The sequence below is a fragment of the Panicum virgatum genome, chromosome 1K (genome assembly GCF_016808335.1).
Source record: "Panicum virgatum strain AP13 chromosome 1K, P.virgatum_v5, whole genome shotgun sequence".
Taxonomy (NCBI): Eukaryota; Viridiplantae; Streptophyta; class Magnoliopsida; order Poales; family Poaceae; genus Panicum; species Panicum virgatum.
The window spans coordinates 34,872,287-34,886,738 of NC_053136.1; the positions used below are offsets into that span (position 1 = coordinate 34,872,287).

A 14,452-nucleotide genomic window follows, 5' to 3' on the forward strand; every position below is an offset into this window, starting at 1 on the left:
TTAACAAAAATTAATATAAAAATGAAAATTATAGCTAATAGATATATTTATTTATGTCACATCTTTATCATCTATTAAATGTTCTAACATATACAGTAAACTACTCCTTTTGTTTCTAATTATAAGTCGTTTGATTTTTTTATCCCAAATTTAACTACTCGTCTTACTCAAAAAAATGTGCAAAAAGACATTTTTTATTGTGCCGTGCTTTTTTTTGAAAAAAAAACGTGGCTTACTTTATCAATACAAGTTTTTCAAAAATGACTTAAATTTTGCTATGTTTGCACAATCTTTTGAATAAGACGAGTGATCAAACTTAGGGTTAAAAAAATCAAACAACCTATAATTTGGAATGGAGGAAGTACATATTTATCATTATTTAGTTGCAATAGATTTCATTTTGCATCACACCTTCATTTATGTTTGATATATTTGATTGAATCATTTATTTGTGAATTGTATTCTTATCTCTTCCATCGTACATGATAATATGGTCACATATATTATGAGGATACTTTAGTTTATTTTTATAACAGTGTGTAATTTATTAGGAAAGATAACAGATTCAGTGACTATTATAATTAAAGTTGTTGGATTGATGGTCGGATGTTTCTAATTTCTATGAAAATTTCTAATTTTTTTTTTATTTTTTAAGTGTGCACCTAAAATCCTAGCTTTATGTGAAGGCTTGAAAAGAAGTCTCCAATTTTTTTCTTCTAGAGTATGTATCGTAGTAAGATATATATATATATATATATATAATAAAAAGCCTACTTGTAGGCTTAGAAATGTGGCGAGCAGGAAGGCAGGTTGGTAACCATCGCTCTAATGCTAATCCCGTGACGTCATCAGTTGCCGAAAACGACCCACCACATCATATTCCAGCAAAGCAGCAGCAAGGTTCGATGGATCCCATGATAATACAACCACCGTCAACCAACATGTAGGATTTTTTTATGATTATCATAGGAAAGAGAAGAAATACATATGCGCTAACTTCATTTCAAAATGATTTACATCCATTATTATAGGCACAGCACAACGTATAGCTTGGGCTTCAAATCTAGCACTAGAAAAGTGTAAATGCTTCGAATCTATTATTGTAAGCATACCAATTAAGAGACAACTTAGGCCAGATATATGACTGGAAAATGGACCCTATATCATGATTAAAAAAATATTTAAATGTTTTAGCTGTACACAGTATGCAATAAAGAGCCCCAATGATTGTTAGTTGGGCAAGCAGCTCCCTCTGATTAAAGGGCCCCATCTACCGCTTTCTTCGGCACTCATCTCTCTCATTCTGACAGTCGGGCCCGGCGCGAAAGCGCTGCCTACGTTTTCTTGCGTGCGTGCCGCACACACTCCCCCGGCGAGGCCAAATGCCCAAATGCTCCGCACCGAATCATCCCCGGCGCCCAACTTGCCGGCTCTCCTCTCGTTGTTTACTCCCAATTTGCAAGCGATCCTGGAAGCGTCTAGGCTCCAGCGTTTTTTAATCAGCTCAGCGTGTCAATTTTTAAGCGCCTGCCCCTTTCGCCTACCATGCCTCCAACATTAGCTTCTCCTCCCGCCCGACTGTATCTGTATCTCCTCTGCTGCCAGTTGCCACCAACCGAGCCGAGCGGAGGAGGAAGAAATGGGCAAAAGAAATCCCGGAAAGCTGCTGGCTCCTTGCTAGATGCGCCTGAGGCCCCCCTTTCGTTTCCGCCCAGGTTAGCTGCTGCGATTCCTCACCCGATTCGCTCTTCCTCCCCGGCCTCGAGCTTGCATTCTTTTCCACCGCGAGATTGCTGGGAAATCCTTCGCCGCCGCCTCGGTACGGTTCTTCCCCAATCCTAGCTCGTCGCCTCCTTCCTTGGTTTGGTCTCTAGGATTTCTTGTTCGAGGATAGGGATTTCTCGTGTGCCTAGGATTCCCCTTTCTTGCTTGCTTCGGTTCTTGCGTCGCCATAACTGCCGTGCCACATTATTGTAGCGGCAGCAGCCGTCCGCGCCGTGCAGACCCCAGCAGCCGCAAGCTTTGGCTATTTCCGCCTCCCCGCCCCACAAATCCCGCAGCAAGCTCTCCACCGCCCAAGAAAAGGCGGCGGCTTTTGGCCGGCTGGCAGCCATCTGCTCACGAGTTTGGTGAGGCTTTGGAGCCAGCTGAATATCCAAAGGGCAAAGGCCTTCTTGGTCTTTGGTTGGGATTGGGGTGCTCTGTGCTCAAGGCCGGAGGGCGCGGGCGTTCTCTCATCGGAGATGGAGGGGAATCTGCCGCCGCGAGCCCTGATCCCGGGCGGGGCCCCCTTCGATCTGGGGCAGCCGTTCCACTTCGCCGACCAGCCCCAGGTGGTTCAAGTTCACCAGGGCGCGTTCGCTGCCCCCGCCGCCAACCAGATGCAGGGGTTCGGGGGTGCGGTGAAGCCCTCGCTGAGTTCCGAGGAGGACGCCGACGACGGCCACCACCATGGCCGCGGCAAGGCGGCGGCCCCGGCCTCGCAGTGGCACCGGGTCAAGTGGACCAGCGAGATGGTCAAGCTGCTCGTGTCGGCCGTGGCCTACATCGACGAGGACATCGACGCGGACCACGGCAGCAGCAGCGGGAGGAAGAAGCACGCCATGCTCAAGAGGAAGGGCAAGTGGAGGCTCGTTTCCTCGGTCATGACCAAGAGGGACTTCTCCGTGTCACCGCAGCAGTGCGAGGATAAGTTCAACGACCTCAACAAGAGGTACAAGAGGCTCACCGAGATCCTTGGCCGGGGTACGGCCTGTCAGATTGTTGAGAAACCGGCGCTCCTTGAACAGGTGAGCCTATCTGCAAAGCTCAAGGAGGAGGCCAAGAAGCACCTGAGCTCAAAGCACCTGCACTACGAGGAGATGTGCTCCTACCACAACCATAACCGGCACTGCCTGCTTGATGATCCAGCCCTTCAGAGGTCACTGCGTATGGCGCTTAGGAGCCCAGGTGAACAGGGAAAGAAGTGCTCGTTTGGATACGATGATGAGGATGATCAGATGTTTCTTTCTGATGAAGATGACGAGGATGACGGGTTCAATGATGATCTGGAGTTCAGTGCTGAAGATCATCGTCATCACAGAGTTCGTGGCAGCAAGAAGCTGAAGCATGACCATGAGGGGGGACATTGTGGGTCTCATCTGTCAGAAGTTGCTGCCATTGACATGAATCAAATGTTTTCTGAGGGAACTGGTGGTTCTGCTGCAGAGAAGAGTCCTAGTGGTATGACTGCAGTTCAAATTGAGACACAACGCCTGAAGATAAAAGAGGAGATGCTGAAACTCAAGCAGAGCCGTTTGAAGTGGCTGAGGTCCTGCAAGGAGAAGGACAGGGAGCTGGAGAAGATGAAGCTGGAGAATGAAAGAATGGAGCTGGAAAATGAGAGGCTGGAGCTGGAGCTGAAGCTTAAGGAAATTGAGCTGGGCATCAAACCAAAGAGGATTTACTGATTACATGATGGAAATGGTAGAACTAGAAGATCTAGAGTTGCTGGTAATCCTTTTGTTTATCGCAGTAGCTTAGATATTAGGATGTATTACATAAATTTTCATCTTAGCTAACTGCATATCGGTTAAGTTAATGACTCTTCCAGTGTTAGTCTTACAGTAAGTACAGTTTGACATCTGAATGTGGTATTTAGTGTTATCGTTACTTATGTTATCCACCTCTCTGCAATTGGATGTGTTATGTGTTGATTGATCTGTGTATTTTCTGTTCTGTTTGCGGTGTCATTATTATGACATTTCTCCAATTATCCGATTATCTGTCCTGTTCATACTCCTGTGGGATATCCGTATATGATGTTGAGGAAATGAGGGCATTCTCTCAATACACGTTTTTAATGTCATTGTTATACTGATGTCAACCTAGAGTTTGTATCTTCCATGTTTTCCAGGTTGGTAAGGAAGCTCACTGTTAAGTTTCAGAAATCCTGTGGTTTTTCACTGATGTTTTTGCATAGCTCAGCTGGCCTGCTGCATTGTATGTTGTATTGACCATCTCAGGACTAGTAAAGTAATACTAGTGTATTAGCAGCTATTCATCTCTACAAGCTACCATTTAGATGCATGTTCTGCATTTGTTTGGGCAATTGGTGGGCTACAAGCCTACTGCTGTTGAACATTCAAAAGATTTTATACTCATTTTCTTACCTCTGTTTATATCCTGATGCTTCGTTGATGCATGTAGTGTCCACTTTGTATGTCGTTAGGTGACAGTAGTTCCTGATCAGAATGCCCAGTTTTGTTAGGTGACAGTAGTTCCTGATCAGAATGCCCAGTTTTGTCGAAAAGGGATGAAGAGTATATAATTGCTTCCTTTGAGGTCCGACTGCTGCTTTCGGGGCAATTGTATACAGTGGGTACCAGTTTGACGCCTGAATAGGATAATGCTATAGCATTACTTTGTTAACCACCTCAGTTGTGTATTTGTAGGATGCTATGTTGAGTTGTATATTAAGTGTATTTCTTCTTCCGTTTGCTACTGTTATTGTTCTTTGACATCTCTGCAACAGCAAGGTCTGTCCTGGCTAATACTTGTTACATTGATATCACTGGAGTGTTTGATATCATCACCGTGGTTTCCAGGTTGACTTGATCTAAGGTGCTGTTAACTGCACAGTTTGAGAAACCATTTTTCACAGATGTTTAAGGTGGTACCATGCTGATTGTATTACATCACAAGTCTTTCTGGATTAACATACAGGAGTAGCAGTACCAGCTCATTTCCATGAGCTCGTATAATTGAAAAACATGCAGGTTATGCATTTGATTTGGCAGTCGGTGGGCTAGAACTCCATCCATGCATTCTAAACTCCGAGCTATGTTCAATGCTGTGTGTTTGATTTTGTGAGTAATTTGTTGGTTGTGATGCTATTACCTTTTTGCGTGTAATAATCGGATCCTACTACTTCTTGATGTGGCAGACAAGAGGGCCTGGTTTTGCTGAAAAGGGTTAAGGCTCTGCACCTGATGCCTTTGAGGTCCAACTGCCTTTTCTATTCTTTGATAAACAAGGTCCGGCTGCTTTTGAGGCTTTGACCTGAGAAAACTTTTGTGGGGTGTGTTTGGAAGGGTGGCTGTGGCCAGTCCGGCCCGGCGACCAGGCCATTGCCAGCAGTCTGGTGGCAACGGGCCACCCATCCTTGTTTGGCGCAGTGGCCCAACCCGGCCTGGGCGTCCCCAGGTGTTGTTTGGGTAGCACATGAGAGTCGGGCTGCTAAACCCTGAACCCTAAGCAGCCCAACCACCACTAACTGCCAGTTCGGGGTGGTGTTTGGCGCCGAGCCAGACTGGGCAACCATCTTGTTCCTTCTACTGGTATTGGATTGATGGACCACTCATAAAAATTACACCAAGGTATTATTCCTTCACAGTCACAATTCACCATTCACCAGTTTCACAGTCACAATACCAAGGTTCACGGTCACAATACCAAGGTTCACAATCACAATACCAAGGTGAATTCACGGTCACAATACCAAGGTTCACGGTCACAATACCAAGGATCACAATCACAATAGCATGGTTCACAGTCACAATAATTTTTACACAATCACAATTCACAGTCACAATAGGTGCATGTGATTCAAAGAAAGCACCGATTGCAATTGTAATTCAATGATTATTTTTGCATCATAGGCCATTGAAATCCCTCTTGGTCCACCAAGACAATGACAACAATCAAACATGACCAAAATGACAGAAATGTAAACGTGACTAACAGAGGCTACAAATATTCTTACAATACCAAATTGTCCTCAAATACCCCAGCAGCATGCCAACAAAGAAAGGAAGAGGATTGGTGGTCGATTTCACCTTGGGGTGCTCGGAGGAGGCAAAGGAACCCGAAGAGCAGGAAGAAGAGGGAGCAGATCCGGTCCGCACCAAACCCTAGGTGACCACCGGCACCGAGGAAGAAGCGCGTCGCCCGGAGTCCCAGCGAGGAAGGAGGTGCGTCGCCGAGTACAAGCACGACCGCGGCGGGGGAACGGAGAGGAAGCCGCCGAGGGACGAAGCCCTGCTCGCCGCACACCACTGCCAAACCCTAGCTGGTGTCTCACAGTACTGGAGTGAGGGAGAGGGACGGGGGAAATCGCGCGGAGGAGGGATTGTGCGAGAAGTTTCACTGTTCCCGCCCGAGCTCGCGCGAGCCACCCGCCGCCGGCCGAAATTGCCCGCCTTGCGCCGCGCGGAGCCGAGCTCCCCAGCTACGCCGATTTCTCGCGTACGTGAGCAGCCAGGCGGAGGGTTCGGTTTTGGCCCCCGCAGGCCGGGCCGGGGAGACAAAAGTGGAGCCAAACACTGGACTGGGCTCCCGGGAGCGCAGCCGAGCCCACGGGCCACCCTATCAAACACGCCCGTGGTGTCTGTGAAACGGTATGCAGTGGAGATGGTGTGATTACATTGGTTTTCAGTCGTTGCTGTTGCCGGCGAAATGCCTCTGAAATCAGTGTTGCCTAGTGTCTGCTACCACATTGAGGTCGAAGCTATGCATTTTCATGAAAAGAACTTTTTTTTGTTTTCTGATGGAGACACATTACGGAACCACAATCATGGTGGGAAATGGTCGTCGCGCATCCGTCTCAGACGGACTGGATGTTTTCTGATCCAGAATTCCAGATACAGCAACTACCATTGCATCCGGAAATACTAGAACAGCAAGGGAATAGCCACCTGGGCGTGGTGCCGTGGTCATGCCGGAATAGTGCCCCTGGCGCACCGCGCACGAATGCAACGAGAACTGAAGGCACCGTCTTCTGCATATGGGATCCAAGAAATACAGGCAGTCACTTGTGTCTGAAAAATCCACAGAGTGCAAAGGCTGGTCCCAGGTGTGGTGTGGACTGTAGAGTCAGGAAATTCTGCGCGCTGTCGTCCTGAAGATGCCCAGCACGGGCCAGCAGCTGTACTACAGAGCATGCTGCCTGAGAGGGCATCAGAGTCTCCTGCCCCAGTAGCCCTTGTTTGGTTCGCACTAACATTGTAGCGCGTTAGAAATAGTAATAATTTTGACTACTAATTATGATGTCAAATAAAATCAATTTACAAAACTAACTTCAGAACCCCGTGCTAGTGACCCTGAAGAATCTAATGAGGTCTTTGACTGCGCGATTAGAGAATAGTTACTGTAGCATCACTATAGTTAATCATCAATTAATTATCGTCATTAGATTCGTCGCGAAAAGTTACACCCATTCCTAATAAGATTTTTCAAATAGACTTCATTTAGTACTTCATGCATGTGAGATTCTCTTCTCAGTGCGCGCTAATTTTGTTGCCAAACCAAACAAGTCCATTACAACAATCTGCAACATGGCAGTGCTAGAATTTCATATGTGCAATGGGGAAGCACGCTGTGTTGTGCTGTACAGCGATGGAAACGCGAGCTGCCCGGACGGGCGGGTCCTGCGCCCCAGGACGCTTGCCGGAGGGGCCCTGACCCTGCTGAAGTGCTGATGGGGCCTGAGCCTCGCACGCTTTCGCAGTTTCTCGGCGCTGATGATGCCGAGGCCGGCGGCAAGGCCACATCGCCCACTCGCAGCTCCAGCCTCGCTACAATCATATAGGCCGCCGCATTGCGGTTTCTCCTCCCAGTCTCCCTCTTCTGTCTTCTCCCTTGCCCTCCCGTCTCTCCTTGCCTGTTGGGACGAGCCTCCTCTCCGACTCCTCCGGGTTTTGGGCCATGGGAGCGTGCGCGACGAAGCCGGGAGACCTCAAGGTCAAGGGCGAGGCGCCGCTGGTGGCGGAGGACGCCGCGGCGGCGGCGGCGGTGGCGAGCGAGGAGAAGGCGAAGGGCGCCGACGGGGTGGCCCCGGCTGCCGCCGAGGCCGACACGGCTGACGCCAGCCGCCGGAGGTCCCTCAGCGACCTGCTCAAACAGGTGAGTGAGCACTGAGCAGCAGCTTCGTTTCCTTCACTACTACTGCTTCAGTGCCAGATAACTTACTAGAGTCCTACCAAGTTTCAGCTGTCTAGCTATATGCTTCTTGCCTTCTTTCAAATGACACCAAAAAAAAAACTTAGCAAATGATGCTGCAATGGATTAACATGAACGAGTAACCAATCGCTGCACTTGCTGCCTGATTCCTCAGGATGCAGAGACTACTGATAGAGAGGCTGATCAAGAGGCGGCGGAGAAGGTCGTGGCCGTGGAGCCAGCAACAGGTGCCGCCGGCGACGCCGGAGCAGCGATAGGTGATGGAGAGGCTGATCAAGAGGCGGCAGAGAAGGTCGTGGCCGTGGAGCCAGCAACAGGTGCCGCCGCAGGCGCCGCCGGAGCAGCAACGATGGGAGCGCAAGCACCAGTCCAGGCCTCAGCCGCCGCAGCCGAGCAGGACGGCGCGGGCGGCGAGCTGAAGGACGATCCGCATGGCGGCGACGTGCCGGCGGTGGCGGAAGAAGAGAAGCGTGTCGATCCTGACTCGGTCGTCCAAGTTGTTGCTCCAGCTGCTGCTGCTGCTGCTGCGCCGCCGAGTGCCGAGGAAGGCAAGGTTGCTGATGATGCATCTGCCTGAAAACATGGACACTGTCTTGCGATTCTCTCTCTTTTTCTATTGGTGAGGTGCGCTCTAATGGCGTGGTGAGATTGATAGCTTGCGCTGGCAAAGCTGATCTGGAGTGCTGGGACTTGGGAGGGCAGTTGTTGTGGACCAGGTTGTGCATCGCTGGATTATGTTACTGTTTAAACAGATTTTTCTAGGAGTATCAAGCTGTCCTTGCTACTGCAAATGATTCAAACAACTTGCATTGGCAATCAAAGCGAGTGTACACACAAATTGGAGAGCCCACGAATTTTATTTCAAGGATACGCAATAGAGATGCGTATCTTTTTTTCGAGCTATAAAATAGCGGGCTAAGACGTTTAGTGGAAGCCCTTCCAAAAAGCTAAGAGAGCTATAGCGAAAGCTATAGCGGAGCTATCCATTTAGCGGTTTGCAAAAAAAATATGCATAATATGGCCAATAACATCAGTAATGCAACCAATTTCAGCAAACTTTTCACAGTCATACGTCCATAATACATACAAAATTAGAAGCATCATTGGTCTAACATTCTAAAATAGACTCAACACGTCTCTTGACTGCCTAACTGTGCCCGTGATGCTTTGTCTATGGTCCACCCTAGTTATATTGATTCTTTATTTCTTTTGGCTATATCTTTAGCGGAAGTAGCGGACATTTATTATCACTAAATCCTATAAAAAAACCCCTATAGCGGATATAGCGGACAAATATTGTATAGCGTAACGGGAGATCTCTTAAAAAGCTAATAGCGGACAATAGCGGGCTATTAACGGGCTATTTTGTACCTTGCTTTTTTTTAGTTAAGAAGAAGAATGATAGAGTTCATACAGCACAAGCCGTTCAAACGGTTGTAGAGCCTGGTCTCTTCAGTCTTCACCAATGTCTTGGTTCTTGGACCAGCTGTGGAACGGTTGCAGAGCTCACAAAACAGCCTTCTTCCATCATGCCCCAGGACGTCCCTGACGACGTGCTCGCCTGGCTAGCCGGCCAGGTGAGCTCTTCCTGACTGAACCCAGGTACAGCTGCAGGCCGGTGAAGTCCATCCAGAACTGTGGAAGAACCATGGCTAGAGCTTCTTTCTCGGCCACAATTCGAGGGAACAACTTCTTCTCAAATGACGTTGGCTTCAACGGAATACAGTCAAGGACGGAGTGGAGGGCTCCAACAAGCAAATGCCTGCGTTAACGTTGTCACCCACAAACAAATGTCTTTGGCTTCTCCACAAAACGTTGAACCCTTCCTGTTACCTCCTCTGTAATCACAACACCATGCTTGACAGAAAAGTCAGTACCTAGGAAAATGGTTCCGCGACAATGGAGACAGCAAAGGCAGCTATTTACCTTCGTGGCCATAATTCACTCTGTTATGCTCTGCTGACTGTGGCTGGTGGCTGGTGCTGATTTGCTGTGAGAAAAATGTATTGTTGGCTGGCTAGTGGCTGGTGGTTGGTGGCTAGTACTGATTTGGTGGGAGAAAAGAACTGCTGCTATACTGTTGTGAAATCATAATAGCTAGGCAAAAGAGTATTCAAAATGATATTGCAGTTTAGGACGAAAGAAGGTTCAACAGATCCATCCACAAGCTTATCCCTGGCAAGAACAAGAGGGCCAGCATCCCTAGGGCTCTGTCTCTCGTGAGTATGTGATTTTCACGCCAAGATTCTCCACAGAATCCATCAGGAAGTTGTACATATCCTGAAAAAAAAAGAGGGGCAGGTGGTCCCGTTACAGCATGAAAACTGGAATGCAAATAACCAAATTGCCATACTAAAATTATTCAAAAAAAATTTGCCGTACTAATCCTTTATGCTGTTTACATGTGGACAGGACAGTAATTGATGGCTAGAACAATTTCTGTCACCCAACATGCTTCAAAGCTTCAATCTGCTCTACCATCAAAAGAAAAATTGATTCAAAGCATCTTTTTTCACATCGGTTCGAAGAATAAATTGTTTGGAGCACACAATGCATAATTGGATGTGCAAGTCATCTGTGCAATGATTCACATGGTTGGTACAGCTAGAGCATCAACATCATGAGGCTGAACATAAATTAGTAATAAAAAATTGGTTCTGATAGGAGCTTGAGAGGTGGAATAAATGACACGAAAGGATGATATGGAAAAACTTGTGGTTAGCATGGGAGAAGAGTCAACTTTCAATTATACAAGTTTACACAATATTGAGATGCTATGTGAATGGCATCACTGATGCCCTGCATATGAAGAAAATTCTATCTGATTTTACCAAAATGCAAATTTCAGCTCCGTAGTTTTGTCTGTGTGTTTTACATATTACCGATCTTTGATGTTAAGAAGACCGAAAGAAATAAGAAACAATGCCTACAAAATTCTGAACCTAATTACATACATAATCTACTAATATGAAATATGAGTTTATGACTCTCTTATATTGAATTAAAAGAAGCCCACATATCCACATACCTGATGGAAGATGATGTGTTTGTTAGTAGAATCTACTAGCAGCTTCGGGATACAGTATGTCAAAGGCAGAAGTCAGACTTCCATATCCTCCAACAAATATTACGGCCTTCATGTTGAACTATTTGCTTCCCTTTTTGATGATGTTGCAGCACAAATCAAAACCACAAGGACAACAGTGCTCTAATTAGAACATATGGTAAAATCCTAAAATGGCATTATGACAAGACTCACTGTAAGATCAAAAGTCAGAAACAAGCCAAAATCAGACATGAAGAAGTCAACGACAAGGACTTCTGAACATGTTATGGAAGCCAGGAAACCATTATCACATACATTAAAGCTGTTAGACATGAACCACAATAGCTTCAGCTAGACCTGATCGTGGGCTGGGTCGGGTCAAAGAAAAATCCGGTATTTTTTCCTTCTGCCCGAAGCCAGCCCGACCCAACCACCGGGCTGGATTTTAGGCCTAGGTCGGCTCAGGTTTTTCGGGTTTTGGGTAAAAAAATCAGCACGTGCCCGGCCCGATTTTTGTTGCGTGTCCAAAATTTTGTTTTGAGCCCAGCCCGCATATTGACCGGGCCGGGTTCGTCGGGTCACCCAACTCGTCATCAGGTATAGCTTCAGCACAAAGTGGGGATACAAATTCTTTGTGCAGTTGATTACTGCCAGGCCTTAGGGTAGTAATACATTTCCTTTTCTCCCTTTCTGCTGCCATCAGTCCATACTGCACGGCATACCTGTCTCAACTAATGCCATCTTGCTCAAACGCAGGAATGGAGTGAGACCGCAGACAAAATTGGCATGCGGCGTTTCCGTGGATTCCTACTAACACTACCTCTAGACAAGCAATAAGCAACAGCATTATATTGTTACTGAAAATGCCTGAAAGCTCACCCCACATCGTTAAAAGCAAAAGCATATCCAGTTAAAGAATAAAGGCTTCAACCTATAGCTAGAAGAACATCCAATCTGACGCCAAGCTCCGCGGGGCGTAGGCTACAGGATCGGACAGGCCCGACCGGGGCGACCGAACAAGGTTAACTGATCTGACCGACGGCGGCACATGTACTAGAAGCGATCAGAGGTGGACTATCTCGATCGCAACGAGCCACCTATGAATCACCGATACTTCAAAATGGATGCCGTACCCGTATCCGATACGGCCCGATACGGCGATACGGCGATACGCCCCGATACGGCCCGATACGGCCCGATACGCGTATCGGGAAGTATCGAAAAATTATGATTTAAAAATAAAAGATTTAATTCCCGATACTCCGTCCGATACTTCCCGATACTCCGTCCGATACTTTTGGGCCAATAACACCTCATTTGAAAGAGCATCGGGACCCATCAACGTAGGCCCATCCAGGTTGAACTAATCATTTAGCTATATTTGGTTGAACTTGAACATTTACTACGTATGTTGGCTCTTTGGAAATGTAATATTTATTATCTATTTCGTTCTTACGAATTATTTGGCAATTTACATTTTTAAAAAAATATATACTTGTCGTATCGGCGTATCCTTATTTTTTGAAAATCGCCGTATCGCCGTATCGCCGTACCCGTACCCGTATCGGCGTATCGCGTATCGGTGATACTTAGCGAGCCACACTCGGAGCCGAAAGAAGTAAATCTAGATGTTGGAGGCGATCCGTACCATCCGGGGCTGGCCGTATGGTGGAAAGCGGTGTTACCTGAGACGCGAGCTCAAGGTGTGATCCGTAGACCCGGGGGCGGGAGGCAGGGCTGGAAAAAAAACTCGTTAAGCTGGCTCAGTGACTCGTTTCAAAATTGCTCCGATTACGTTCATTTTTTTTTAAATAAAAATTAGTCGATTTGGAACAAAAGTCAATTTTGGCAGGCTCGGCTCGGCTCGGCTCGTTATGCTCGATTTGAAGTTGCATATTAAATAACGCGGGAGACTATAATAAATACGAATATATTAATTTCGAAGAAAGCTCGAAAAAAATCGAGGCTCGGCTCGATTCCACCCCTAGCGGGAGGGGCGTCGCGTTCCCGGCGATGGAGTAACAGGGGACATAGTCGGAGTTCGGAGAGCAGACGCTTCAGAGTTTTTTTTTTTCCCTTGCGAGTGGTGGTGGAGATTCGGGAGAAGGAGGCCGCCGGCACAGCGAACATGGGCCACGGGCCGCTTTGCGGGGGCTTTTTTTTGCCCTCTCGACGATTGTGTTGTCTGCCCCTGGGCTGGGCTGCAAAGGGAGGAAAAAGAACAGTACCCGGCCTTGGTGAGGTCCAATTAAGTTTTCTTTTTCTCCAGCTCCAGTTTAATCCGACGCATTCCATACTTGTTGTAATGATGGATCCGACTTTATATAACACAAACAGTACTTTAAACAACTCTAAAATGCCCAACAGCACTTCAAACACCCTAACCCCATGCCAATAGCATCATTAGTAGCTAATACGTTGCATCCGTTGAGCCATTGGTTCCTACTATTCCTAGGCACACTGCATCCCGTGAAACCCAGCAGTCGTGCCGGATAACTTGCGCCTTGACCTCACCGTGCCCCGGTCGTGAATATCCATCGCTCCAGGCGATGATTTTCCAACCCATCACCTGAAGGTACTGTGATTAATCTGCCAACCCACATGAAGAAATGGAATAACGGGCCATCGGCCCACCATGGTAATCGTTTGCATGTATATTTAATGAGAGAAATCTGCATGCATTCGGAAGAGGACAACCACCATGACATCACCCACATGCATATAGATACGAAATTATAAAAACTATAACTATTAAACCGAGCATCCAAATAAAATTTAAATTACACCATTATATTTCTTATGACAAAATCTTCAAAATAAGACCACACTTGTCTATATTTACACAATATTTTTTAAAATATTTTTTTAGTACTAAATAGTTAATTTCAGATTCTGGGAACAAATAATATAACCGCACGAACAAATAATTATATGTACAAATAAAAAAAATTAGTATAATGAACAAATAATAATGTACAACGAACAAAATATTAAACATAGCGAACATTTGATAGTTCAAAGTAAATACTAGAAAATGAATATTACAAATAAGAGAGTTAACATTGCCCAACAATTCAGTCTACAAACAGAACAAATAATTTAGTATTATAAACAAATTACACAAACTCACAGAACAAATATATATATATTCCCGGAGAAAATTATACAAACTCACGGAACAAAAGATTTTACTCATAGAACAAATTATATGAACTCATCAAACAAAAAATAATATCACTAGAACATATTATATGAACTGAAAGAATAAATATAAATACATTTGAAACAAACACATGACAAATAAATTATTATTAAAGATCGGTTATTAGAAATATGGATAAATTAATCTGATTGTGGAAGACAAATTACAAACAAATAAAATAACACGTCCAATAATAATCAAAAAGTAAAATAAAAGAGAAATAAAAATGGAACATAAAGAAATAGATTATATAGTGGGCGTACAAG

General features: G+C 46.0%; 2 protein-coding genes and 1 long non-coding RNA gene across 4 annotated transcripts; 2 read left to right on the forward strand and 1 right to left on the reverse strand.

The window, feature by feature from the left end:
- Window positions 1–1,370: 1,370 nt before the first annotated feature.
- LOC120704108 lies at window positions 1,371–3,701 on the forward strand. Its single transcript, XM_039988361.1, has one exon. The coding sequence runs from the start codon at window positions 2,244–2,246 to the stop codon at window positions 3,447–3,449; it is 1,206 nt and encodes a 401-aa protein (XP_039844295.1). The 5' UTR covers window positions 1,371–2,243; the 3' UTR covers window positions 3,450–3,701.
- A 3,688-nt stretch (window positions 3,702–7,389) lies between these two features.
- On the forward strand, window positions 7,390–8,759 carry LOC120704115 (tol-Pal system protein TolA-like). The gene is made up of 2 exons (XM_039988376.1): window positions 7,390–7,881; window positions 8,093–8,759. Exons 1-2 carry the CDS (start codon window positions 7,684–7,686, stop codon window positions 8,513–8,515), a joined length of 621 nt encoding a protein of 206 aa, XP_039844310.1. The 5' UTR covers window positions 7,390–7,683; the 3' UTR covers window positions 8,516–8,759.
- A 552-nt stretch (window positions 8,760–9,311) lies between these two features.
- LOC120704117 lies at window positions 9,312–12,716 on the reverse strand. Of its 2 annotated transcripts, XR_005687458.1 has the most exons (4): window positions 12,670–12,716; window positions 10,967–11,096; window positions 9,865–10,218; window positions 9,312–9,776 (listed from the first exon to the last, which is right to left on the reverse strand). It is a non-coding gene; the product is annotated as an uncharacterized LOC120704117 (long non-coding RNA). The 2 variants fall into 2 exon arrangements; XR_005687457.1 differs by having other exon boundaries at window positions 9,312–10,218.
- Between the last annotated feature and the right edge of the window lie 1,736 nt (window positions 12,717–14,452).